A 25611-nucleotide genomic window follows, 5' to 3' on the forward strand; every position below is an offset into this window, starting at 1 on the left:
ATGGCCCCATACAAACAAATACTATATTTCAGTTTTCAAACAGTCCCCATTGGCTGACCTGTTGCCATGTCTATTTCAACAGTCCCCATTGGTTGACCTGTTGCCATGACTATTCCAACAGTCCAGACTAGCTGTCCTGTTGCCATGTTTATTCAAACACTCCCGATTGCTGACCTATTACCATGTCTATTCCAGTCTATGAACATACTCTGACAAAAAGCGGGCCCGACAAAACCGCGCTAGTCAAAATAGCGGTGACAAAACTGCGTCGCTAAAGCCGCAACGTCATCACCACGACGTCATCACCGCGACGTCATCACCGCGACGACAACAGCGCGGCAACAGAAGGGCGCTTTAAAACAGCGCGGCGGCAGAAAGCCGATTTAAATTAAGGTAAGGGTTAGGATTAGGTTTAGGGGTTTGGTTTAGGGTTAGGTTTAGGTTTAGGGTTAGGGTTAGGGTTAGGTTTGGGTTAGGTTTACGGTTAGGTTAGGTTTACGGTTAGGTTAGGTTTAGGTTTAGGTTTAGGGTTAGGTTTAGGGTTAGGGTTAGGTTTAGGGTTAGGGTGCTGAGTGCTTCGGAAGGCGCGGATTTGCCCTCTGCGGTTATGTCGTTGCGCTAGGGTCGCCTTTTTCCTTAGCGCTTCGGACGGCACGGATTTGCCCTCCGCACTTATGTCGGTGCGGATAAGGGTTTCGCGGTTTTGTCGGTGAACCGACAAAAAGTACATGGGAGACAGAGCTTCATCTGTTCTTCTTTCTTGAAGGTGATGAGAGACTGCCAAAAGGAAGTTTGGACTTTCCTGTCAGCATAAACAAGGAAGAAGCCTTGCAATGATTAGATTAGAACAGTTGTATCTCATACTGTCCAAAACTTCCTGGTTCTTGTGAGATTGGGCAATAAAAGCTAGGGGTGGGGGAAATCATCTTACTATCAATTGGCAGGCAGAGCTACCATAACACCCATCTAGTTGTCTCAAGCTTTGGCTATTTGCTCTTTTAAAGGTTGTGTGGAACTCCCGGCCCCCCACCCACTATGCTCTTTATCTTCTTGGATAACTGCTTTTTAGCTTAAAGATAGGTCTTTTAAATACAGTTCTTTGGTGTCTATATAAAGCTTCTGGGTGAAATCCCTGGGAATTGGGGATTAAATGCCACCAGTATGCTGGTGACATTCAGCTCTTTTTCTGCCTGTCACCAGAGCCAGGTGTGACAGTGGAGTTGGATCAATATTTGAATGCTGTAATGGGAACAAGGGAATCCAATAAACTTTAGCCTCACCTTAGAAGGAGAAAAATCCTGTGAATTTTTAACCCCTGGGTCCAGAAACGGTATGTCTTTAATTCTAATGGGATTGCCTTTCTCTCACATCCTGGACATAAATAGTTTCAACTTCTACCCTCAAAACCATGCTATAGGGCACTGCCCACCAGAACAAGAAGACACAAGGACAGCTTTTCCCCCAAATGCCATCACTCTGCTAAACAACTGATTCCCACAACACTGTCAATAATTTACTAAAACTGTATTACTGTTATTCTTCTCATCCTTCCTAGTACCTATCTCTTCCCACTTATGACTATAACCATGTTAGCAATAGCAATAGCAGTTAGACTTATATACCGCTTCATAGGGCTTTCAGCCCTCTCTAAGCGGTTTACAGAGTCAGCATATCGCCCCCACAGTCTGGGTCTTCATTTCACCCACCTCGGAAGGATGGAAGGCTGAGTCAACCCTGAGCCGGTGAGATTTGAACAGCCGAACTGCTGAACTGCAGTCAGCTGAAGTAGCCTGCAGTGCTGCATTTAACCACTGTGCCACCTCGGCTCTCTGTTGTTTGTATATTTACAATTTATATTGTTTTATTTGTTTCCTAGTATGATTTGATTGCTTATTAGTAACCTATGACTATGAATTGATCAGAGGGAGCAGAATATTAAATTACATTAGGAATTTGTTTGTATTGTAAATACCATACTTAAGCCCTAATGTGCATAATTTGCATTTTACATAATCTAATGACCAACAATCACTCATTCATGTTCTATGTTTCCTAAAAAAAATATGGGTTTAACATTTTATAGAGATCAATAATTACTTACTTTGGCAAATATATTAATTTTGCCTGTTCCAAAGATGTATCACATAAAAAGTTGTTCCAGTTAGCAATAATGTTTGCAGTCAGAAGGTGTTTTTCCTTGTACATTAATCCATGCCATCATGGGCTGCTTATAAATCTAACTTTATATCTATTTACATCATTTGCTTAATTACATCATTTGTTAAGCAAATGGCATACATTGCTACCAATGATGTAAATCAAATAACGATGCAAATGATACGTTATGCAATTATGTAAATTCGGATTTAACCAATATTCGTGTTTGATACCTCTTTCTTCCCAAATGGTCTGTTAAATCAAGATTTCATCACATTTCATTTTCATCTTGCTCTTAGATTGTTCAGAGTTCTTTTTTGTTGTACTGTTTTATATAATTATTGCAATATGCTCTGGGTGGTAGGTTTGGATTTATTTAATTTGGGGGTTCTGCTTGGAGCAAGTTTTTCAAACTCAAATGGAACTTAACTGCAGCTTGTTACTTAAGGAAATAAAGTTGCTATGTGGAAATGCATTATGTGCTAAGCTCTACCTTATCAGAAATATGAAAATAAATAGTAGTAATAATAGGAATTTTTAAAAAAACCTCACCTCATTCACAGTGACATAGTACTGTTCTTGCTGGAATTGGGGAGAGTTATCATTTCTATCCCTCACCACGATCCGAACTTCATGGTTGATGATAGTTCCTACTTTTCGATTAATGCATTGGACTTGGACTACAATAGATTGAATGGACATTGGTGGCTGCAAAAGAGAAAAAAACAAAACTATAAGCACATTTAAGTATTTTCCAAGTATGTCTTCATATTGTAGGATGCAATTCTCTAATTCCATCATGAGGAATAAAGCTAATTTAGTTCATTGGGCTTGTTCCCAGATCAGAATACGTACAAGTAGCAATAGCAATAGCAGTTAGACTTATATACCGCTTCATAGGGCTTTCAGCCTTCTCTAAGCGGTTTACAGAGTCAGCATATTGCCCCCAACAACAATCCGGGTCCTCATTTTACCCACCTCGGAAGGATGGAAGGCTGAGTCAACCCTGAGCCGGTGAGATTTGAACAGCCGAACTGCAGAACTGCAGTCAGCTGAAGTAGCCTGCAGTGCTGCATTTAACCACTGCGCCACCTCGGCTTGACTTACAACCAGCCTGCCAATCATATGGCCAAGTTCCCCTCTCCTCCCCACTGGGTCACCAGGTTCTCTTGCTCCTGATGTTCCAAAAGTGGAGTGGTGAGAGCAGTTGTGTAGGACAAGTGTGAGGCTGCCTGCGTAGCACATCTGATCTGCTTTTGATGCATTGGGCAGCCTCGATGAGTCTGAAGGAGCATGAAATCGTGCCCTTAAAGGCTTCTCTTCTCCACGCCAAAAGCTTTTGCAAACGGATGAAATGGGGCAGATATCTTGCACTGCTTCAGGCCTTCCATCCCTTTGCAAAAGCTTTTTGTTCTCTTTTGGGTGAGTGGAGAGGCATATGCACACATCAGCCCACCACTCATATGGTCTGGTTCCCCCTTCACCTCCCTCCCAGCTGGACCGCCAAGCCACAAAGATTGGGGACCGCTGTGCTAAGGGACAAACAGTTTTTTTTGGTTAAACTTAACAAAAAGTAGGTTTCTTTATGACAGAAATGCTACCAGATAAAAGCCTGAAATTATCAGAAGGAAAAGAAAAATGGGTCCAGGCGAAACACTCTATGATAAGTGCAGAAATGTTAAGCATTAAAGTGTTAAAATGCACAAAAAATAGACTGACCATGTGAAAATAAGTTTTAAAGCTAATGATGGATGGCTTTGGTAATTTTATAACTGGAGTATAATCATTAACAAACACTTTGTCAATAAACCTTTGAATATGAAGGAGCAAGAGAAGAGATACTGCCTTACAGGAAAAGCTTAAACAAACTCATCAATGATGAAGGCATCATACTGTCAAAATTTACAATGCAAAAGAGACTTGGTTTCTTCGAACATTAGGTTCTCAAGAACATTTCGGCATTTAGATGTAAAAAAAACCAACAGGATGTAGATAGGCATGAGATGGATCACATTGTTACTTTGTGCAAATGCCATCCCACTGCATAGATTAATGTCAGTCACTGTTGGAAAGTCACATTATTCAGAAGTGTTAAAAGGCATTATGCATCAACTGCCAGCATGGATTCACAAACTATATGGTCTACGTCAACACTTTTTTCAGGAACAGTTCTTCAAAATCACTTTGTTCCAGAAATCAGAAGATTTCTAAATGAGATGCTCAAAATATCAACTGAAATACCAGGACTTTTCTAACTCTGAACGACTTCGGCTTATTATTTGGAGAAGAAAAATGTGTGGTTTTGCCCAAAAATGTAGTATAGTCATCTGGACCATGAACCATTCTATCAAATAAAAGGGTTCATAATTTTTTTTTGAAAAGGTGAATTTTGGTTGTGTTTGAGGACAAATCTGTTAAGAAAAGTGATGTAAGATGGCCTTAAAAACTTTAGAATCTATAAATTAAAGCCATCCATTTCCATTTTTGCTACAGTTTGGAAACTAGTCAAAATTCCAATACTGCAGCTGGTTAGCAAAATTGCTCTACAACATTGGCACAGGCTTGTAATTTATTTATTGACATTAGGTCACACAACTCAAACTATTACTTGAGGAAGTATACAACATTCAAACATATAATAACCCTTTGAAAGAAAAATCCATCCCCAGGTCATATACCGCAACATTCAACATATACAATATATCAGGGGTGGATTGCTAATCCCGTTCCAACTGGTTCGGTTGGAAGTAGTGCTGAAACATATGGAAATACTATCAGGAAAGTAGAAAAACAAATATGCTAATTGCTCAACAACAACTGATATTAACTTTTAATGTAAAGTTTCTTACATGTATCCCTTCTTTATAGATTCATCAAGTTCCTTCATTTGTACCACTTTCCACCACAATATTACGAATGTATTATAGAATGCATTGATTTGCATGAAAAGAAACATCATTTAAACAACCCTGACTTATCACACCTCAATTTTTTATTCAATACCAGAATGAAACATTTTCTCTCTATTCTTTCTACAATGCCCATTATTTTACAAAGCTTCATCATATCCCATCTCAACTTCATTTAAAAAATAAATAAATCCCTAAATCTTCAACGTAGATCTTTCTGTCTCCAATCCTTTAGTTTGTTCTTTTGCTTGAACTATGGTGCTGGAGAAGACTCCTGCGAGTCCCTTGGACTGCAAGGCGATCAAATCGGTCGGTCCTAGAGGAGATCAACCCTGACTGCCCTTTAGAAGGCCAGATCCTGAAGATGAAACTCAAATACTTTGGCCACCTAATAAGTAGGAAGGACTCACTGGAGAAGAGCCTAATGCTGGGAACGATTGAGGGCAAAAGATGATAGAGAATGAGGTGATGGATGGAGTCACCGAAGCAGTAGGCATGAGCTTCAATGGACTCCAGAGGATGGTAGAGGATAGGAAGGCCTGGAGGAATGTTGTCCATGGGGTCACAATGGAATGGACATGACTTTGCAACTAACAACAACAACAATTCCTTTCCAGAGCGTTGGTATTTATTCTGGAACACAGCTATATGAAATTGCATCCCAACTATGGCACTGAACACAGTTTTCCAGAAAGCATTATGGTAGGTTGGTGGAAGAGCACTTATGGTACTTAATGTGAACATTTTCCCAGTTTCTGAAGGGAGTGTTTCTAAGGTCACAAAAATGGTCATTACAATTTTTTTGAAGGTTGTTGTGGTATGTAAAAAATAGCAAGTGAAATAGCCCCAGTTTCAGTCATAAAAGCTACACTTTTACATAGTTTCAAGAAGACTTCCAAATGCACTTGAAGGTACTACAGAACCCTCACATCCTGGACATAAATTGTTTCAACTTCTACCCTCCAAATGACACTGTAGGGCACTGCACACCAGAACAAGAAGACACAAGGACAGCTTTTTCCCAAATGCCATCACTCTGCTAAACAACTGATTCCCACAACACTGTCAAATAATTTACTAAGACTGTCTTACTATAATTATTCTCATCCTTCCTAGTACCTATCTCTTCCCACTTATGACTATAACCATGTTGCTTGTATCTTTACCATTTATTTTGTTTTGTTTTTCCCTACTATGATTTGTTGGCTTATTAGTAACCTATGACTATCACTAAGTGTACCTTATGATTCCTGATGAATCTATTCTATTTTATTTTTCTTTATGTACACTGAGATCATATGCGTCAAAGTCAAAATCCTTGTGTGTCCAATCAAAATTGGACGATAAATAATTCTGTTCTGTTCTATTCTATTCTATTCTCTACTATTCTATTTGTTCTCACTTTTAAAGCCCTACATAGGATTGGGTCAGATTAGCTGTGGGAGCATCTATGTTTTCTGCCCATCTCATTAGACCTACCAGAGAGAGCATACTCAAGTCTCCTTGGTGAAACATGCCACTTAGTGGGACCTTGAAAGTGTGCCTTTCATGTTGTGGCACTTGTGGCACTCTCCCTCCCCCTTCTCCCCCAAGATTGAAATACCTCCAACCTTGTTGGCCTTCAAGAAGGCTGTTGTAGATGTGACGTTTCACCCAAGTACTTTTAAAGGAGCCCAGTGTTGAGTGTATGAGATATATTGGTAAGTTATTTCCTATACTGCTTCAATGTGATTCTCTTAGTTGACTTTTATTATTGCTGTTTTTATTATTCTGTTTACTGTCGAGAATTCTAGTGATAAATGAGCAGCCATGCATTTGTTGAATGAATGAATGAATGAATGAATGAATGAATGAATGAATGAATGAATGAATAAAATGATAATCTGTTTGTTGCTTCCACATGATACACTACATTGGAGATAATTCTTGGATCCAAATATCTCATTCTTAGATGTTTAGGCTGACTAAGTTTTTAAAGAGTGAAACTGGGATTTATTGGCTTAATCAGACTGACCCTGATTATTTTGAATCTCTTCCTTAAAAATTTTAAATTTATTTCATTCTTGCTTTCCCATTCTTGATTAAATAACTATTCCATAAGAAAGCGCATTCTCTTATAGTGCATTTGATTTTAATTTCTCTCTGCCCCTGAACAAAATGTTCAAATCAAATTGAAATGCGCAAGTTTGATCTTGAAATAAAGATGAATAGTGAAGATTTTAAAAGCTTGTCTTCTAAAAACATTCAATAAAGTTCTTTTAAAAATAGATTATTTTTTTTTAAAAAAATCAGCGGGATGGAGCTTTGTTTCAAAACCGAGGTGCTTCAGGGCTTCATCAGATCACTGAAAAATACAATATATGTCCCGGGGCCCCTAAGCCAAAAGAAAGATAATGAAATAAGGGAAATTATTGAACAGCAGACAGAAGCTGCAGGCGTAGCCAGAGGGCAAAAACTCTTTTGAATTACTTAGTAATTCTTTCGGTTGTGGTATACAAGTATACAACGTGGCTGCTTTTCTGGAGAGAATAGAATTGTACAGATTACGCTGTCAGATGGAGAAACTCTTGAATATATCTGTTCATTCCCTAAATGTAATAAAATACTAGTTTTTTTAAAAAAAGTATTTTGAAATGTCTTAGAGGGTTTTTTTTCCCAGCCAAAAAACAAAAGAACAAGCATTTATGAGTTGAAGTATCACCACAGTATTACACAGGGAGAAGATAACACTGTTTGTGAAGTTGGCAGAAAGGGAAGAAACACGATCTGAAAACATATGGGTATTGTCATCAGAGTGTGTTTTTTTGCCAGGCACATAATAAAATCTCAATTAGATAGATACTTTATCACATTGTGAAACTGGCTTACAGCAGGAATTCAAAGACATGGCAAGACCAAAGCAGTTGCTTTCCTGCCAATGAGAATTGAGTCATCTACAATTCTGCATCCAGAAAATTCTTCCTACCCAGGAACAAAAAAATTGTCCGCCCCAGAGTGTAAATTCCAGGCTTTTTTTTCTTCCTGTCTTTTTTGAATCAATGGAAATTTGGTTATTCTCATCACTGCCTTGAGGTTGCAAAACACCTGCTCAGAGTTTATATAAGGGTTCTGTAGTGAAATGTAATCTAGAGTTGCAGGAATGATGGACTCGTTCCCAGAAAGCAAAGAGACAGTGGAGCGTGGAATTTCCTGGTATGTAGGAAGAGCGAAAGGAAGCCTCCTCCACCAGCAGTTCATAAAATGCATCTAGTACAGGGATGCCAAACTCTTGTCGTCACCAGCCTCCAAACATCTTTCCCACATACCATTATAGTGGTAGGGAGATTTGAAGTGCCCCTGTGGTTGTAAGTGTAGGGAACTTTCCAAGTCCTCACATTTTGATCACATGACTGCAATGGCTGTTAACTCCTGGGACTGGACATAAATACATTCATTCAGGACTAATGTAACTTGTACATGGCTTAGGGCCTGGATACCTACGGGACCGTCTGCTGCCACATACCTCCCAGCGTCCGATAAGATCTCACAGGATGGGCCTTCTCCGGGTGCCGTCAACTAGACAATGTCGTTTGGCGGCTCCTCGGGGGAGGGCCTTCTCTGTAGCTGCTCCGGCCCTACGGAACGATCTACCCCCAGAGATCCGGACCCTCCCCACTCTTGCGGCCTTCAAAAAGTCTATTAAGACCTGGCTTTTCCGGCAGGCCTGGGGCTGTTGACCTCTTGAATGAGGTCCAGCCCCACTAAGGTTGAGTGTGTGATGTGTTTTAACCTGCTTTGTCTTCTACTTTTTAAACTTTTTAGTACTTCTTAAATTGTCTTTTATGTAAGCTGCCCAGAGTCCTTCGGGATTGGGCGGCATATAAATTTATTAAACTTAAACTTATCTAGTTGCTGAACAAATTGTCGTAACTCAAGGACTTGTATTAAACTAGTACCGACTAATTATGTTTTGTAAAGTCCAGAAACAGCTAAAGAGATGTCATTGCAATAGTGCAGCCTGCATACCAGGCATGTATATGAACATTTCCCATGGAAACTCATTAAAAAAGTGTGAGTAAAAGGCACTGATGAGGCTGAAGAAGTGAACATTTGCACTACAAGCAATTTTTACAAACATTTCACCGAATCACCTTCAGTACAATTTATTCTGTGCACACTATGAGTTTATGATTTGCAAACATATCTCTTACAAGAGGTACAGCTAATTAGCCATCTGTGGCAAGATTACCCTCATCCAAGCAAATTTATTTGGCCATCAGCAGCTCAACCAAATAGCAATCAAGGTATGGTAAACAAAAACAAAATTATTATTTCATTTGTAAGGCAAATGAGAAATCAACAGCTGTTCTTTTTCTTTGAGCTTCTGGGATACAGCAACATCTATTCTTATTTTTCTGCTATGTTGTTTGAGTCTTCCCACCCTTCTTAATATGTACCATAACCTTCTTAACTCCACTAGGTAAAGGTTCCCCTCACATTTATGTGCTAGTCATTCCTGACTCTAGGGGGCAGTGCTCATCTCCGTTTCAAAGCTGAAGAGACAGCGCTGACTGAAGACGTCTCCATGGTATGTAGCCGGCATGACTAATAGCAATAGCAGTAGACTTATAGACCGCTTCATAGGGCTTTAAGCCCTCTCTAAGCGGTTTACAGAGAGTCAGCATATTGCCCCCAACAACAATCCGGGTCCTCATTTTACCCACCTCGGAAGGATGGAAGGCTGAGTCAACCCTGAGCCGGTGAGATTTGAACCGCTGAACTGCTGATCTAGCAGTCAGCTGAAGTAGCCTGCAGTGCTGCATTTAACCACCGCGCCACCTCGGCTCTTACCGCGCCACCTCGGCTCTTAAGCAATGACTAAGCACTGAAAGCACATGGAATGTTGTTACCTTCCCACCAAAGGTGGTCCCTATTTTTCTATTTGCATTTTTACATGCTTTCGAACTGCTAGGTTGGCAGAAGCTGGGACAAGTAACGGGAGCTCACTCCGTTATGTGGCGCTAGGGATTCGAACTGCCAAACTGCCGGCCTTTCTGATCAACAATCTCAGCAACTTAGCCATTAAACCACTGCGTCCCTCTTAACTCCATGACTACTGCTATTTTTACTAAATTTTATTAAATGTTCAGAATGTTAATAGCTAATGAGTTGGATGCTATTAAAATTGTTTAATATAAATAATGCTTGCTTTCAAGCTTATGGGAAGATTTATGTTTTTACATTTCAACTCAATTTCTAAATGAGTTTCCTTGTATCATAGAAACAAACATGTAATGTTGGTTAACCTTGTATTCTTGGTAAAGTCTTTATTTGCTGTACAATAGATTCAAGGTCCAGGGCTCTACAATTTCTTTCAGGATTAATCCTGACTACCTAATGAAATGAAAATTATTTAAAAATAATAAGCTTGAATAGACAGTGGACATAATATACACATTTTTTTCTTCCCCCTTAGTAAAATTGATCTTGCTTTGTATTTGATGAATTTATGACATGAATGATATTATTACAGCTACACAGAACTCACAATATACTTACTACTTGCATTTATAGTCACAAATGCAAGTAGGAAATCAAATAATTCAATCCATAGTATATTTAGTAATTAAGTCCACAAGTAAGAGTCAGTTTGCTTATATGTGACTTGAAATGAGTTCCGACACTGTCATTTGTGATGAAAGTTTAAGGTCTAGTCCATTGCATGACTCAAGTCGTTTATGCTTGAGCCGAGGTGGCGCAGTGGTTAAATGCAGGACTGCAGGCTACTTCAGCTGACTGCAGTTCTGCAGTTCGGCTGTTCAATTCTCACCGGCTCAGGGTTGACTCAGCCTTCCATCCTTCTGAGGTGGGTAAAATGAGGACCCGGATTGTTGTTGGGGGCAATACGCTGACTCTGTAAACCGCTTAGAGAGGGCTGAAAGCCCCATGAAGCGGTATATAAGTCTAACTATTGCTATTGCTAGATAGATGATAGGTAGAAAAAGAGAGAGAGAGAGATGTAGGTAGGTAGGTAGAGATACATAGATAGATCATAGATTGATAGATCGATAGATCGATCAATAGATATGTGATAGATAGATTATAGATAGATAGATAGATAGATAGATAGATAGATAGATAGATGATAGATAGATGATAAATAGATGATAGATAGATAGATAGATAGATAGATAGATAGATAGATAGATAGATAGATAGATGATAGATAGATAGATAAATAGATAGGTTGACTCAGCCTTCCATCCTTCCGAGGTGGGTGAAATGAGGACCCAGATTGTTGGGGGCGATATGCTGACTCTGTAAACCGCTTAGAGGGGGCTGAAAGCCCTATGAAGCGGTATATAAGTCTAACTGCTATTGCTATTGCTATTGCTATGCTGTTTGATAAAAAAACATACCAATTTCAATATGACCAAAAATATAAATCTGCTTGATAGAATGCTTCCATACATCCACCACTTGGGACACCTACTATGGCTTCAATTTCACATATTTAGAAGAGCTCAATGGAATTTCTTTCAGAGTAAAAAAAAAAAAAGCTTACGAGAAGAAATGTGCAAATGTCCCATTTTCACTACTCACTTTAAAAATAAATAAATCCCTGAACTAGAAGTTTAATATAAAAGAAGAATCGAGTTCGTGAGTGAAGCCAACTTACATCTCTGTCCAGGACTCGTCCAGTGCTGTTAAGATAAAGCCTCTGGTTGATAGGATCTAAAATGACCCAGTAGTCGGTGTTATCCTTTAATGTGAGTTCAATAGTGGGATCAGATCCTCCTGCTGTTCCTTTGATCAACATGCTGTCTACCAAGATTGTGCCTGAAACAGAAAACAGGGAAGGCACATCTGTAAGTGAAATACAATTTTGAGAAGATACAACATCAAATCTTTAATTGCCATGCGCTACACTAACCTGCGATGACTTTAGCTGCTTAAAATATAATCAACTATCATCAATAACTTAACATACCCTCCCCCCCCCAAGAAACGGCCACATCAAAGCAATATATATTAAAGACAGAAAACAAAGTTTAGTTTAGTTTAGTTTAATAAGATTGGTATGCCGCCCCTTGGGACTCTGGGCGGCTTACAGGCAGGGTAAAAAAACAAAACATTTAAAACTTAAATAAAAAATACAATTATTAAAATTTCACATCATGCATTCCGTCTAAGTGGGGCTGGATATTAATCAACAGCCCCAGGCCTGCCAGAACAGCCAGGTCTTGGTGGCTTTGCGGAAGGCCGGGAGAGTGGTAAGGGTCCGGATTTCTATGGGTAGATCGTTCCACAGGGCTGGCGCAGCTACAGAGAAGGCCCTCCCTGGGGGGGTCGCCAGCTGGCATTGTCCAGTCGACGGCACCTGGAGGAGGCCCAACCTGTGCGATCTTGTTGGTCGTTGGGAGGTAAGTGGCAGGAGGCAGTCTCTCAGGTAGCCAGGTCCTAAACCATGTAGGGCTTTAAAAGTAACGACTTTTAGCACCTTGAAGCGCGTCCGGAGACCAATGGGGAGCCAATGCAGCTCGTGGAGGATGGGTGTAACATGGGTGTATCTAGGTACACCCAATATCGCTCGCATTTAGCATTTATTCAATATACCCAGCAAGAGAACCTTATTCACCGAAGTATAAAGTAGGATAGTGGACCCCAACGTTTTGGGCACCAGAGACTGCTTCCGTGGAGAGAGGTTTTTCCGCGGACCAGAGAGGGAGTGGTTTCACATGCTACCTGCCTCCTGCAAATCGTCTTTGCTTATTTGCGTGGCCCAGTTTCTGGCATGCCGCAGCCCAGTGTCTGATCCCTGATCCCTGATGTTTGAGATCAAACATAGGGAGGGAACTGCAGCATCAAAAATTGCTCCCTTCCCTACGTTATAATTCATTTAGATTGGTGCATGCTTATTCTTTCTAGTTATTTGATGCACAAAATATTGCAAACTGCAAATACCCTTATTAAACTTTGCCCAAAGACGTATTCTCTTCAGCTGAAATGTGACATTTCAATTAAAAGAAACAACATTTTTGCATCTTTGTTTTATTGTTTTAAAGTAATTTTTGGATATAAAACTTGAAACATAGCTGGGAAAAAGGTTAAGAATAATCTTGTCACTGACTGCAGCCTTCAAGAAAATTGGGGATGGAGCAGTGGTGAAATTCATTTTTTTTACTACCAGTTCTGTGGGAGTGGCTTGGTGGGCGTGGCAGGAGAAGGATACTGCAAAATCGTCTTTCCCACTCCACTCCAAGGGAAGTATACTGCAAAATCCCCATTCCCACCCCATTCCCGGGGGAAGGATATTGCAAAATCTCCATTCCCACCCCACTCTGGAGCCAGCCAGAGGTGGTATTTGCCGGTTCTCTGAACTACTCAAAACTTCTGCTACCGGTTCTCCAGAACCTGTCAGAATTTCATCCCTAGGATGGAGGTGATCTATAATTTCAAATGAATTTCCAGTATTCAGCAACTAATTGGGTTCTGATTTACTTTTACCATGTTGGATCATGCCCTTAACCACACATTCAGAGAGCATTTATTTATCACAAGAGTTGGTTTCAGTTCCTTATTCCTGTGGTATTAATCACAAATGCACATAATTCTCCTGTCACTTACTTAAAACACTTTTAAGGCTGTCCTTTAGCTAACCACCTTGTTATTACACTTCTGAACTTCAAGTTCATGTGTCAGCTTTTGGGGAAAGAAATGCCTTCCTTTCATTCCTTTTATATTTTGAACATTTCTTTTAGCTGCAGAGAGCCAGCTTTGTCCTTCAGCTAAAATGCCAGTTTGATAACCTATTCCTTCTACATATGAAAGCTGGAGATAAGATTTTGATGTGGCATACATATATTTCATCCTACCAGGCAAACACAAAGCAAACAGCTGTGATGTGAACCCCAGGTTGACAACTAATTTCTCATTGGAGTTATAATCTGAACCGCACAAGTGCAGAAAGGAGAAGAATATTAGTTTCGCCTACTGGCTTCCTTTGGCATAGCCAAAGAAGAAACTCAGGTCTTTCTAACACCTATCATCTATTCCTGCCTGGACAGAAAGATCATCTGGAGTGGTTGTTCAAGACCATGAAAAGAGTTCGGGCAGAGGTTAAGGAGAACAAACAGCTGAGATTCACCAGACAAAACAGAGGGAATTAAAGAAGAAACAAACAGTTCTGTCCCTGTCACTTCTTTTTAACATTTACAAAAAGAGTACAGGGTTCTTTGCTTGGATACCGACAATACGGTGATCATTATTACATTTACTTATCTTACTGTTATATATTATTTCTCATCCGGCACAGCGATGTCTGCAGGAGGGAAGGGGTGTCAAAAATCAACAAAGAACACTTGACTAGCCGTGATGATGTTACCTGGTTTGGTAATGAAATGTCTGCAAGAAAGCAATCAAGCTCAGAGACAACCCAAAGACCTCTTGGCATCAAAATCTACAGCCTGGTGCATATGGCATAACTGAAGTCCTATGTCATAAACACATGTGTTGACATTTACATACAAAAGGGGCAGGAGTTCAGTTGTGATGCTGTCTCTGCTGACTTGCAGTTTTTGAGATACACACACAGACACACACACACAGACACAGACACACAAACACACACACACCAATGCCCATGATTGTAGAACAATGTCTTCTTTTGGAGATATAGGACTGATAAACGCATGGCACTTCCTGAATTACCCTGCTGCTTCTCATCTCCGGCATTTCACCTCTAAAGTATCATTGCACAGGATCCAATATTATTCAGGACCAAAGGTTTATTCTTCCAAATTTTTGGGCCTGTGCTAGAGCCCATTGTCAGGGAACTTCATTTAGCTGTCTCTCTCTCTAGGATATGTGCACTGGGCTGTTTTATTAATATGACATCAGCAGTTTATAGTTACTGAATACACCCAGTCTTTGGCGACACATTTTTTTTGTTTCTATATCCCATACAGAAACTATAGAATCCAATCCCATTGCCTCCACAATTTTTTCTTGACAAGCATGGCGGTAGTTTGCCATCGCTCTGCCTCTTCTTCTTTGCTTAGTCTACAGTTTAAATCTTCTCCGAAGGTGTTCAACCTTATCTGACAAATGCTTATCTGACAAGATCCTGCTTAGTTTCTAAGCTCAAACGTGCCATACATGGATACATCACTTAGAAAAGCAACACAATAGATTGTTGTTTGGTAGGACTGTGAAATGGTTGCGAATCACTTTGGAAGAGAATTTCTGGGATGACAATGCAGGCATTCTTGGGCTTTTAAATGAATGGTAAATATATGCTTCTTTGCACTCCTGCACTCTGAAGGCTTCTGAACTTAATCTGAAACCTTACAGTTTTACTGTTGGCACAGCTGCCCCAGTGGTGGGTTTCAAAAATTGTTCGAACCTACTCTGTGGGTGTGTCCTCCTTTGTGGGAGTGGCTTGCCGGCCATGTGACCTGGTGGGAGTGGCTTTTCTTTCTTTCTCTCTCTCTTTCCTTCCTTTTGTCTCTCTGTCCCTTTTTCCTTTTTTTCTTTCATCTCTCTCACTTTTTCTTTCTTTTTTTCTTTTTTTCTTTTTTTTCTTTATTTATTGTTTCCTTTCTTTCTCTTTCTCTCTCTGTGTGAGTCTGTCTGTCTGTGTGTCTGACTGACTGTCTGTCTGTGTGTCTGTCTGTCAGTGGTGGGTTTCAAAACACCTTGGAACCTCTTCTGTAGGTGTGGCCTGCTTTCCGGGTCCACTGGTGGAACCTCTTCTAACCGGTTCGGTAGATTTGATGAACCGGTTCTACCAAACAGGTGCGAACTGGTAGGAACCCACCTCTGAGCTGCCCCCTTTATACTCCGTAAGAAGAAGCAGGATTGCAGTCTTTATCTTTTCTTTTTTAAAAAAAAACAAAAACAAAAACAAAAATTAAATTATAGAAGCAAAATGAGAAATCACTACCCGTGTTTCCCCAAAAATAAGAGCCGGTCTTATATTTTTCCCTCCAAAAGAGGCATTAGATCTTATTTTTGGGGTATGTCTTCCACTGTCCCACCATGCGACAACCCAGCCCAGCAAGAGCCTTTGTAGCAAGGAAAGGCTTCTGATGGTGAAATGGAGGTCGGGGAGAGGGGATGGGGGAAGCTGCACATGTCCATCCGTAGCTCATTTCTCAACTGTAGAGGCCTTTCCTGAAGGCCTCTAACAATGAAAGGGAGGGTGGGAGTGATGCACACAAGCAGTGGATAGCAGCTGCAGAAGAAATGGGCCGGCCAGGTGAGGCAGGTGTTGGGGTGGGGGAGGCCTTGCTGCAACTGTCCTAAGGTCAGTGGATGTGGGGCACAAGGGACAGCTGTACCCCCATCCCTACCCTAGTTTGTTTTTACATGTGCACCTTGCCCCAACCTTGTGCAACTAGGTGCAATGGAGTGGACAAGGTCTTAACTAGGGCTTATTTGGGGGACTAGGGCTTATAGAAGTTATAGCAATAGCAGTTAGACTTATATACCGCTTCATAGGGCTTTCAGCCCTCTCTAAAGCGGTTTACAGAGTCAGCATATCGCCCCCACAGTCTGGGTCCTCATTTTACCCACCTCAGAAGGATGGAAGGCTGAGTCAACCCTGAGCCAGTGAGATTTGAACCGCCGAACTGCAGATAACAGTCAGCTGAAGTGGCTGCAGTACAGCACTCTAACCACTGCGCCACCTCGGCTCTGTTTGGGTACACATGCAAAAATCAAGATAGATCTTATTTTCAGGGGAACACGGTATTTACATTTAGAACTTGGCAGTATTTCCTGAAATGAAATCTTCCTCTCATTTGTAAACATTAGCTATATAATTAAATTTTAATCAGGAAAGGCACATTTTTAATCTGGACCCTATGTTGCATTTCCCACAAGTGTTTGAGATAGGTTCACCCATAGATTTCTGATATGGCTTTACTTATGTATCTTGCTTAGCTAATCTCCAGGTTCCCGCTCTCTTCTGAAGAGCAGAGATGAATAACATTATATTCCTCCATATACTTCCTAGCTTGCAGAAAAAGTAGTCCCTGTTTTTTCTTCTTCTAGCTATGATTCAAAAGTAGTACTTTCTGGTCAAGCTGCTTTGAGATCTTCAGAGTGAATCCTTTCAAGAATTCCATTCCAATATAGCCCCAGCTATGATTAGCTGCAGGGATGCGGTGGCTCAGTGGCTAAGATGCTGAGCTTGTTGATCAGAAAGGTCGGATCGAATCCCTAATGCCACGTAATGGAATGAGCTCCTGCTACTTGTCCCAGCTTCTGCCAACCTAGCAGTTCGAAAGCATGTAAAAATAGGAACCACTTTTGGTGATGAGGTAACAGCATTCCGTGAGCCTTTGGTGTTTAGTCATGCCAGCCACATGACCATGGAGATGTCTTCGGACAGCGCTGGCTCTTCGGCTTTGAAACGGAGATGAGCACTGCCCCCTAGAGTCGGGAACGACTAGCACATATGTACAAGGGAAACCTTTACCTTTATGATTAGCTGCATTGCTTGGAGTGTCCTGTTGCCTTGGCTAACCACTATCCTGCATAGCTACAGTATTCCCCCCTGGGATGCCAAATTGTTTACATTCCTTCTCCTTTTCTTTATTCTTTTAAAATTTAAAATGCAAAATAACAGGTAGTTCTTGTTTAGCCAATGCAAGTGAGACAAGCAACTTAGGTTCTGTTTTTTAGTAAAACTGTTGCTAAATGAAAGTCAGGATTATGATAATGTCTCCAATTTTACTTCAGCTTTCATTTGCTTTATAGCATCAATAAGATGTGATGCTAAGCAGATGAGTGAGCCTAAATAGCAGGAGAGAATTCCAGGACTCACGAGGAGGGTGAAAAAAGGACAAATCTAATAGTCCATTCCCCCCCCCTCCACTCCCTCCCCCCCAGCCTTGGGAATGTTTCATTCTGGAGCTGAGATAATCAGCTGGAAAGGAATTAAAGTTTGTATTTATATTCATTGGAGAGGAAGGGATTACAAGAGAGTAACCAGCCACGCACACACAAAAAAACAATGCAATAGCAAAGCTGCTTGCCTAGCAAAGTTGTTATGAGCCATGAGCAGCTTAGGAGGCAAAAAGCCTTTAGTGTGAAATTGATTACGGTCTGGTCAGTTTCCGGCAGCAGCTTCATAGCCTTCTAATCAACTAATTAAGGTTACAGACCTGAGCTTGTTAAGGTCCCTTTAGCACTTTTTTAGGGAAGTGTTGCAAGGCTGAAAGAAGCAGCTAGGAAAAAGACTTCTTTAGGCAACCTTTCTGTTCTGCGAAGCTGGAGGGGAAAATTAAAAACTGGGTCAGGCGCAGAATAATGCCTGTTAATGTGCTGTTGTGGCAAACAGGTGACTGAGAAGAGGCAAAATGCTGCATCAGTGGTAAATATGGACACTTGTTGGGCTGCGGTGGTGCAGTGGTTAGAAAGGGGGGGAAAGGAGAGCATTGACCAATCACTGTTCTGCATTGGTCTTAATCCAGATGAACAAACAACTGGATCCCATTTTCAAAACACAATAATCCATGCTCTGAAGTGGGCTTAATAGCCTGGAAGACAAGCAATTTAAATTGCTGCGTGGAAACGGCCTATGTCAGTGATGGCTAACCTTTTACAGTCAGAATGCCCAAAGCGTGTGTGTATGCCTGAACCCCCAAAATGCAATGTGCGCACACCCACCCATGCATACATCCTTCGCATGTGCGTGCTGCTCCTTTGCATGCCCTCCACCCCCACACATGCACATATGACCCTCTGCACGCCCCATGTCCCCGCGCATGCACAGAACCCCTCTGCATGCACCCCACTCCTCCACACATGCAATTCCCCCGCACGCCTCCCGCCTCCCATGCATGAGAAGCAGAGACCCGAAGACCAGTTGGCCAGCGGGAGTCATGTGCACATGCGCGGCGGAGCTGAACTGAGGTGACAGCTCATGCGCCATCAGAGCGTGACCCGTCAAAACCGCGCTCGACTAAACCGCGCCCGATTAAACCGCGTTGCTGACGTCATCAACAGGGCGACAACAGCCAGCGCGGAGAAAGAAGGGCGCTTTAAATAGCGCTTTGAAAGCAAGCCGATTCAACTTAAGGTAAGGGTTAGGTTTAGGGTTAGGTTTAGGGTTAGGTTTAGGGTTAGGTTAAGGGTTTGGGTTAGGTTTAGGGTTAGGTTAAGGGTTAGGATTAGGTTTAGGGTTAGGTTAAGGGTTAGGTTTAGGGTTAGGTTTAGGATTAGGTTTAGGGGGGTTAGGTTTAGGTTTAGGTGTTAATTTTAGGTTTAGGGTTTACAGCGTGCTTCTGTCTCCGCGCTGTTGTCGCCCTGTTGATGACGTCAGCGACGCGGTTTAGTTGAGCGCGGTTTAGTCGAGCGCGGTTTAGTCGAGCGCGGTTTAGTCGAGCGCGGTTTTGTGGTGGAACCCCATCAGAGAGGGCGCTGCAGGCCACCTCTGGCACACAGCCCTATGTTCTTTGTTATAGCTCAAATACATCACAAAGTCCTGAGATCCTGAACACAAATAAAAGAGCAGAGATGATGGGCAGTTTTCTAAGTTTAATAATTTACTCTCCACTGGCATAAAAAAATATGCTTCCGTTAATAGGAGAGGGATCATTTTTTTCTGTTGATAGAACAGGCATTCAATCAGTATTGAGGGTGAGGGACAGAACTAGGTTTTCTGGAAGGAACAACCTATGTTCAAAATAAATATATTGGTTTCAAATGATTGAGTTCTTTCCTTTTGGCTGCTGGCAGAACTATAGTTTAAATAATGTGGCAGATATAGGACAATAGCAATAGCAATAGCAATAGCAGTAGACTTATATACCGCTTCATAGGCCTTTCAGGCCTCTCTAAGCGGTTTACAGAGAGTCAGCATATTGCCCCCAACAATCTGGGTCCTCATTTTACCCACCTCGGAAGGATGGAAGGCTGAGTCAACCCTGAGCCGGTGAGATTTGAACCGCTGACCTGCTGATCTAGCAGTAGCCTGCAGTGCTGCTTTTTAACCACTGCGCCACCTTGGCTCTTTGATAGCTAATGTGCACAATTCTCAGAAGCAAAAGAACACCCATTAGTTCTTAATTACTTAGTTTTAATGCTAAGAGGAACTAAGAAATTTGATAAATATATAGAAACTCAGAATGCAGGAGAAAATATGCTTAACTTAGTCAGTCTCTCTACAGATAATCCTTGACTGACAACCATTTATTTAATGACTGTTTGACATTACAATGGCATTAAAAAGTGATTTATGACCATTATCCACACTTATGACCATTGCAGCATCCCCATGGTCACATCATCAAAATTTGGACACTTGGCAACTGGCAAGTATTTATGACAATTGCAGTGTCCTGGGTTATGTGATCCCCTTTTGTAATCTTTTAACAAACAAAATGAGCCGAGGTGGCGCAGTGGTTAGGGTGCAGTACTGCAGGCCACTTCAGCCGACTGTGATCTGCAGTTCAGCAGTTCAAATCTCACCAGCTCAAGGTCGACTCAGCCTTCCATCCTTCCGAAGTGGGTGAAATGAGGACCCAGACTGTGGGGGCAAGTTGCTGACTCAATTTGCTAAAAAAAAATCTGTAAACTGCTTAGGAGAGGGTTGAAAGCCGTATGAAGCGGTATATAAGTCTAATTAATAAATAAATAATAAATAAAAGCCAGAGTCAACTGTGTTAGTAACTTAACAATTGTGATTCATTTAACAATTGTGGCAAGAAAGGTAATAAAATCTGCAAAAATAGCAATAGCACTTATATACCGCTTCATAGCACTTTTACAGCCCTCTCTAAGCGGTTTACAGAGTCAGCTTCTTGCGCCCCCCCACAATCTGGGTCCTCATTTTACCGACCTCAGCAGGATGGAAGGCTGAGCCAACCTTGAGCCTGGTGAGATTCGATCTGCCAAACTGCTGGCAGCTGGTGATCAGCAGAAGTAGCCTGCAGTACTGCACTCTAACCACTGCACCTCCGTGGCTCTTTGAATCTAAAATGGGTCTAAAACCATATAATCATTTAACAACTGTTTTGCTTAGCCATGGAAAGTTTGGACTCATTTGTGATTGCAAATCAAGGACTACCTATATTACTATTCGCGGGGGAACACAGGCTTTGTTTTGATCCGCCTTGGAGGGAAGGGAGTCCAAATGTCCTCCATTTGTTAAAATAATGTAGAAATGCACCTAATGCTTTTATTAAGGACTGATCCATATTTTAGAATTGTCAAATAATATTAGGTTTGGAACTTAGATTATACTGAGTCAGTGCCTCTGGCCAAGTAAGGAAATTAAAAATTTAACCAACTATTCAAATCTAACATTAATATGCATCAGAATAACTCACATTAATCAGGCCCAAGGCTGAGAGCCATAAATCTTGTTTGAATTGAGCTACAGTCACAGAACAAATTGATTACTGGGCTCTAATGGCAGAGGTGCCTTTTTGTGTTTTGTTCAACCCTTCCACATTTTCATTAAAAAATGCTGCTGTAATTTTGTACAGCCTAAGATATCTTTTCTAACAAAATCAGTAGAATTTACCCCGGAGTAGCATATATTTACACACTGTTGATTATTATTTTTTTAAAAAAAATCTCTTTGATTTATTCCCAAGCAGAGGTGGGTTCCTACTGGTTTGGACCAATCTGGCTGAGTAGGTAGTAACTCGGCTGGCCACGAGCCGAGGTGGCGCAGTGGTTAGAGTGCAGTACTGCAGGCCACTTCAGCTGACTGCTATCTGCAGTTTGGTGGTTCAAATCTCATTGGCTCAAGGTTGACTCAGCCTTCCATCCTTCCGAGGTGGGTGAAATGAGGACCCAGACTGTGGGGGCGATATGCTGACTCTGTAAACCGTTTAGAGAGGGCTGAAAGCCCTAGGAAGCGGTATATAAGTCTAACTGCTATTGCTGGTTCTATTGGTGCCACTGTAGGTGGCACCATCTTGTTTTTTGCTTCTGCGCATCTGCAGAAGCAATTTTTTACTACTGCCTATGCGCATGTAGCACACATCAAGGGCAAACACACCTGAAGTGCATCCCTGAGCAAACCGGCAGTAGCAGAAGCCGGAACCCGCCCCTGTCCCCAAGGAATAGAAATCAGAACTATTCTGTTTTTAACATTACATACACTATATCAGTGTGAACAGTTTTGCAGAAACTAAAGAATAAGTCTCCATCTGGGTAGGTAAAACTAAATCCAATAAAGATGTCTACTCATAAATGTGTCAGGGTTCCAAATAGCATCCTCAATAAAATCAGAATCTGAGGCAAGAGGTTCCTTAAAACTCCAATTTATTAGAAGAGTTTTGTTGGTACATCTGAGAAACCCAAATCTGAAAGCCTCCAGGTTTGTCCCACCCAATTGGAAGTTCAAGACCCTGCCCCAACACCTACATGTCCATCATATAGTCCAATCAATCATTGTCACGAAGGAAGATTCCTTCCATCCACATCTGTCCAGGTTCAGGGATGAGGCGACCTTGACTTTCTGAGTAGGTATATTATTTTGGCTACACATCTCCCAAGCTCCATACAATTCCCCCTCCCAGTTTCCCATAGTAGACTATGTTTGAATATGTGGCAGGCTTGAGGCTCTATACTACAATGGCTTCTATGCCTGACAAAATGTTTTGGTTCTTTCCATATAAAGTGTTTTCCTTGGTCACAAGATAAAAATAAATAAGCGGCAATATCTGTGACTATATAAAAACTGTTGAAGATATGAATGTCACGCCTTAGAGAGGCTGTGTCAAACAGCAGAATGTTAATGGATACTTCCAATGGTTAATAATGTAATTTAAATTCTGTGTAATAAAGGGACAGAAAAGTGTAGCGTCAGAGTTGAAGAAAATTAGGGGGAAATAGTCAAGTTTGTAAGAAAGGCCAGCAGAAACAAAAGGAAATTCATATATATCTCCAAAACAGGACACTTCAACAAGAGAATAACTATGGAAGCCATCGAAATAGAGAAACACCCCCACAACATGAATAAACGTGACAATACCTCCTGCCTACCAGACATCTGGAAACCAGCCATAGTCAACAAACGAACCCCACCCATCACCCAGGCCATTACAACACAAAAGAAAACACCAGCCTGAAGATGGTGAGTGGGACCTCGACGAAACGTTGCCAAGACAATCTCAATCTTACACGGGAAAAGACCTGAATACAACAAGACCAGCATGCATACATATATGTATGTATGTATGTATGTATGTATGTATGTATGTATGTGTATATGTATGTGTATGTGTATGTGTATGTGTATGTGTATGTATATGTGTATGTGTGTATGTATGTATGTATGTATGTATGTATGTATGTATGTATGTATGTATATATATATATATTAGATATTTTACAACCCCTGGTAAGCCCCAATTTTGGGAGGAAGCTAACTGCTTATCAGCACAAATAAAAAACACACATATATATATATATATATATATATATATATATATATATATATATATATATATATATATATATATATATATATATATATATATATATATATATATATATATACTTATATATATATATATATATATATATATATATATATATATATATATATACTTATATATATATATACTTAAAGTCACAACCCCTGGTATGCCCTGCCTGGGAGGCAATGGAGCACAGGTTCGATTCCCAAACTTGGGTATGGCTAGCTGATGAGAGCTAAATAGCTTGAAATAGATCTATACTAGTCTTCCTTTATTTATTTATCAGCATAAATATAACATATATATATATATATATATATATATATATATATATATATATATATATATATATATATATATATATATATATATATATATATATATATATATATATATATATATATATATATATATGGTTTTTTTATTTGTGCTGATAAATAAATAAAGGGAGACTAGTATAGATCTATTTCAAGCTATTTAGCTCTCATCAACTAGCCATACCCTTACTGGGATTTGAACGAGGGCTATATTACATACTAGGCAGACATCTTAGCCATTAAACCACAGGCTCTTATCCGTTATCAGCGAAGCCAGAGTGAAAGGTATCTATTAGATTTTTACAACCCCTGGTAAGCCAGGTAAGTATATATACATACATACACACACACACACACACACACACACACAACTCTCTGTGTGTGTTTGTGTGTTGCATTTGTGCTGATAAATAAATAAAGGGAGACTAGTATAGATCTATTTCAAGCTATTTAGCTCTCATCAGCTAGCCATATCCTTACTGGGATTTGAACCTGGGCTATATTACATACTAGGCAGACATCTTAGCCATTAGGCCACAGGCTCTTATCCGTTATCAGCGAAGCCAGAGTGAAAGGTATCTATTAGATTTTTACAACCCCTGGTAAGCCAGGTAAGTATATATACATACATACACACACACACACACACACACACACACACACACACACACACACACACCTCTGTGTGTGTGTTTGTGTGTTGCATTTGTGCTGATAAATAAATAAAGGGAGACTAGTATAGATCTATTTCAAGCTATTTAGCTCTCCTCAGCTAGCTATACCCTTACTGGGATTCGAACCTGGGCTGTATTACATATTAGGCAGTTATATTAGCCACTAAGCCACAGGCTCTCCTACCTTATCAGCTGAGCCAGGGAAATAGGTATGTATTGTGTCACACCCCCTGGTATGCCCAAATATGGGAGGGAGCATACATGACACAATACATACATATATACATCCACACATCCATACATACATCCATAAACACACAAAAGCACACACACACACACACACATATATACACATACATATACACATATATATATACACACATATATGTGTGTATACATATACATACACACATACAAACACATACATACACTTACACTATCTTTTTAAAGATTTGTTTTCATCCAACACTCCAAAAGAAAGCAACTTCAACCAGTAAAAATTCAATAATATAAAATGTGAAACCATTTTAAAAAATTGAACAGCAGAACAAAAATCGATAGCAAAGCTAGAAGCTTCAATTAAACTACTAAACCAGTGGGATGGAAAAGCAACTGAAAGCCTTAATTTGAGATAGAGAAGAATATCCCTAGTTCACTGTGTTACATCTCTCCGAGTGAAATTAAACTTTATTGTTTTGCCAGTCATAAACAAGTCCCCAAGTGCCAGGACACGTTGATACACATGTTTTGTTTTTTTCCATAAGTGTATTGAACAGGCATGTGACAAGCATATTTCTCCTCGGGTTGTTCAGACATTAATCTATCAAGATTTAGTTCAGAGTCGTCAGACAAGTCATGAAGGCGGTAACGAAAGAACAAATGCTTTTTCCCCCCATGCAACACAGATGCTCTGACAGCAACCAGTATCAAATAGAAGCACCGAATCCTAAAACCCTTGACTGCTGAGTCAATCATAACAATTATGACAAATCACGGCTTGAACCATCTTGATTTGCACGTAATGAGTCTATCTCATATATTAGTTTCACCTTCTAAGTTGCGTTACTGAAATAAATGAAGTTTTGCACGATATTCTAATTTTTCGAGTTTCACCTGTAGGTACAACATC

General features: G+C 40.5%; 1 protein-coding gene across 1 annotated transcript in view; it reads right to left on the reverse strand.

Annotated features, from left to right (window-relative positions):
• Positions 1-25611, reverse strand: part of PCDH15 (protocadherin related 15) — an 810754-nt gene that overhangs the window by 353208 nt on the left and 431935 nt on the right. Inside the window, exons 8-9 of the mRNA XM_087701782.1 lie at positions 11725-11885; positions 2710-2865 (exon numbers count right to left, since the gene is read on the reverse strand). Of these exons, the coding sequence (XP_087557908.1) occupies positions 2710-2865; positions 11725-11885 (317 nt within the window). The remainder of the gene's footprint in view (positions 1-2709; positions 2866-11724; positions 11886-25611) is intronic.

The sequence above is a fragment of the Thamnophis sirtalis genome, unplaced genomic scaffold, assembly GCF_051295495.1.
Source record: "Thamnophis sirtalis isolate CommonGarterSnake01/CBP01778 unplaced genomic scaffold, rThaSir2_p1.2 scaffold_15, whole genome shotgun sequence".
NCBI lineage: Eukaryota > Metazoa > Chordata > Lepidosauria > Squamata > Natricidae > Thamnophis > Thamnophis sirtalis.